This window comes from Cryptomeria japonica, chromosome 6 (assembly GCF_030272615.1).
Source record: "Cryptomeria japonica chromosome 6, Sugi_1.0, whole genome shotgun sequence".
Taxonomy (NCBI): domain Eukaryota; kingdom Viridiplantae; phylum Streptophyta; class Pinopsida; order Cupressales; family Cupressaceae; genus Cryptomeria; species Cryptomeria japonica.
In genome coordinates, this window is record NC_081410.1 from 304321857 (window position 1) to 304325693 (window position 3837).

At 35.3% G+C, this 3837-nt stretch overlaps 1 protein-coding gene across 1 annotated transcript; it reads right to left on the reverse strand.

The window, feature by feature from the left end:
* Nucleotides 1-549: 549 nt before the first annotated feature.
* Nucleotides 550-1638, reverse strand: LOC131044346 (replication protein A 70 kDa DNA-binding subunit A-like). Its single transcript, XM_057977664.1, has one exon. The coding sequence runs from the start codon at nucleotides 1636-1638 to the stop codon at nucleotides 550-552; it is 1089 nt and encodes a 362-aa protein (XP_057833647.1).
* Nucleotides 1639-3837: the final 2199 nt, after the last annotated feature.

The following is a 3837-nucleotide window of genomic DNA, read 5'->3' on the forward strand; positions in this document are numbered from 1 at the left end:
ATATGTGGTTATATGTAGCAATTCAATGTTTGAAATAACTGCAAGCAAGTGTGGCGAAACAAAATATTGTCAAATTGTTTGTAAATGCAAAAATATGAGCTTCATATAGTGTACGCAGACAAAGAGAAATCCTTTTTTTTTTTTGCCCCAACATTATATAGTCATGTGGTTGCACCCATTTTGGCAATCTCTCCAAGCAGATAGGTGGACTCAGCTTCAAAATCAAGTCTCTGCACTTTGTTGATTGTTACTTTTATTCTGCGCTCAAAGTTGTATGTGTCATTAGACACCAAAACTGTAAAGCTATAGTGCTTGAACATAACTTTATTAAGTATGTTGTGAGGTGTTTTTTCTATTGTTAAGTCATATTGTAGTATGTATAGTTCCTTTACAGACAGAGCCAAGAGTTTTGTGCCAACCTCATCAAATGCATTAGCCCAAACACTACCTCTATGATCTTGTAGTTTCATCTGCAGAAGGTATTTGTAATTACATTTAGGGAATTGTGTTTGACACCTAGGGCAGAGCCACAAATTCTCAGCTAATTTGTTACATTTCTTTTTTACATTCTTTACCGTTGAACAGTGATGGACAAGTTTTATAGTAAAACTGGTATTCCTTTATGAAGCGCAAGATAGCTGTAATAGTAGTCTCAGTGGTTTCCAACACAATACTAAGACGTTGTAGGATGGATGCAATTGACATTCTTTGATACTGGTTATTTTTGGTATGGACAGCCAAAGAGTGTAGATCAAGGTGTTGTTGTACAACGCCTCTTAAACAGAGTGGGTCTGCTTCAGGAATAGAAGGGTTAATTTCAAAAGTTGTAAATGCTGAAATATTAATGACTTTTCCATTGAAATAACCAACCCGTGCATTTTGAACAACAAGGATGACAAATGTTCCAGATGCATGCATATTCTTCAAGTCGTTGCCTAGTTGTTCTGATGGCAGGCCCCAAAGGTTAACATCTATTGTCAAAGTTGACATATCATTTATTTTTACTATTCTCTTGTTTACAGTAGAGCCATCCTTTCTACAAATTACAGAAATCTCTTCGACATTGACAACAACACCAATAACATCAACCAAAGTATTGTTGGTGGTGGTGAGAACTTCATTAATAGGGGTGAAGCAAGTTTTTTTTTCAATCTCAACAGCATCGAGGGTAGATTGCTTCAAAATTGAAGTTTCAGTCAAGATAATCTCAAGGTGGTTGTTAAGCTTATTGTATATTGTGTTTGCATCTTTTACAGTACCTTTGGAAACAACATATAAAGCTCCTTTTTCAACTCGGTGATAGTGCAATTCTGCTATCTCATCAAAGGAAGTGATTCTAATTTCACAACCCTCTTCGTCTATAATATCGAAACTAAAAACTTGGCCATTGCGCTTTGGCGTGTTATATTGATGCATCTTCCTCTTATTTGTTACCCGGCCTTTTATGGTCCAATTGTTTTGGTAAGGGTTCAAGCTTTTAATAGGGCTGATATTTTTAGAGGGAGCATTTTGTGGGGAAGGCAAATCTACACCGAATTTAAGAGCACGTTTAGTGGAGGGTGGGGTTTCTCGGCCCAACATTGGCTCTTCCTGTTCTTTAAAGAGGTATCTAGGTTTTCCAACCAAATGACAATCCATTTTTTTCACATCAAGAGTGAATTTAATGATGGTCCTATAAAAGCGAGGAGGTATGCTCAATTGCAGGAAATATGTTTGTAAACATCATATAAACAAGTTCACATAAATGAGGGAAAACACATTATAGAAGCTACCTTGTGTTCCAAACATATCGACAAGCATAGTTTGTCAACAAAATAACAGAACCTATCTTCAATGTCTCTGCATGCAATAAGTCAGCATACTTGGGTGGCAAAATGGCTAACTGCATATGCGTACCATCTGACAGGACTATTTTGTATCTATCATTGTCATTTGGATCACCACCCATTTTTTCAAACAACAAAAGCTGCAGCAATGGTGAAGGGATATCATCTCTAGCATTCATAGATCGGATTGCATATGGGGTAAGCTTGAGGTGATCGCTAAGTCCCTACAAGGAGAGGACAACAAGATTGAATTTATAGAGGGAAGTTTCATAGCAGCAATGCAGACACGATAAAAGAAAACTATGTTTGGTGATATATATATATATATATATATATATATATATATATATATATATATATATATATATATATATATATATATATATATATATATATATATATATTCAATTTGGTGCCATTCTATATATCTATTCATGCAACAAGATAATAGAATGCCAGTCGTATTACAAGGTGGTGAAGCAGTTTTGAATAAAAGGATGTCTCATTGTATATTTCTATAAGTTAATGTGTTTGTGAGTTTTTTTTTTTGTCAATGGATGGATAGAATATATGCACAGACTATGAAACATGGGAATGGTGACAACTATGTGGATGCAGCGAAACATGTATACAAGAGATGTTTTTGTGTTGCTGAAACACCCAAAAGAATGCTCATATCTTTAAATTTGCGACAACATAAAATGGATTATCTTACCGAAGTATCTGGGGGAGGCTGCTGTGATGGACCAGGAGAGCTAGTAGAAGATGACATACTGCATAATGCTCTTCACAATTGGAGGAAGTGATCTTTTGTGAGAGCAAACAATGCCTATAGGAAAATAAGCAGCATAAAGAAAGGTTGAATAGCATATTCAAATAAAACCTCCAAAGGAAAGTGCAACATAAGAAACAAACATTCATAAATATTGAGATTAATATATATGCAAATTATACATGCACACTTTGACAACCCAACAAATTCAATGATTTGTTTCCTATTTTTCCAAGGCAACAAAATACAAAATTATAGACAGCCAGGAAAAGAGGTAACATACACAAAATTATCAACCAAGCTAGTTTTTTAATGTTAAAGTCTTCCTAGTTGACCAAAAAAGAGGTGAAAAATAGAAATCTATCAGCTAAGTTGCTTCTTAGTTTTTTAACTCCGCCTAGTCAACCCAAACAAGCTTGGCAGTAAATACAAAACTTTTAGTTGAGCCAGGTCTTCAGTTTTAAAGCTTGCCTACAAGTCCCAAGAGAAGGGGTCATAATTGGAAAAAGGGTAAAGATAGCTGGAGGCAAGAGACAAAAAATTATGAGTTAAGTTGATACTTCAATAACCTTTTTGAAAAATGACTCACACCTTTGACGTATTCTAATTGGTGTGAAGCAGTCAAGATTTTATCTTACATTGAAAAATCAATTTGAAACCCACAATACCAAAGGAATACATTCTACTTGTGAAAGATGAACAGAGCAACGAGCAAAGCTGAAGTGCAGGCAGGGCAAATCATATCAATGTTCAAGCATAACCCATCAATGTTCAAGCCAACTCAAGAACAATGTCAAATTTATTTTGCTGGAAATTCACATAGAATGCACTGCGTACAACTCGACACAATTCAACAAATCGGTGAAACCAAATGATGGCTTTCTTGCAGGAGGAGGCCATAGAGAGAAAAATCAAATGACCATGAAAAGCTGGGCTACATTAATTAGAGCATGGGAATTCGCTTTTGCAAGTATTTGAAGGTGTAGCCAAACCTAGCAGGAGTTCGTGAATTGAAGGAATTTTTTGGCAACACATTTTGTCGTGCATCCATTGCATTAAGAACAATGCATTTATCACTCATGAACCTTGTAAGTTGCATTCCCATAAGGTCACCACTAACAAATTATGTTATTCCTCATCTCAAAAAAAAAACATTGGGACAATGACAATTTTCCGGGGATAAATGCCTCCACTAAAGCTGGTAGATATAGGTATATTTACATATATATAAAGCTATAT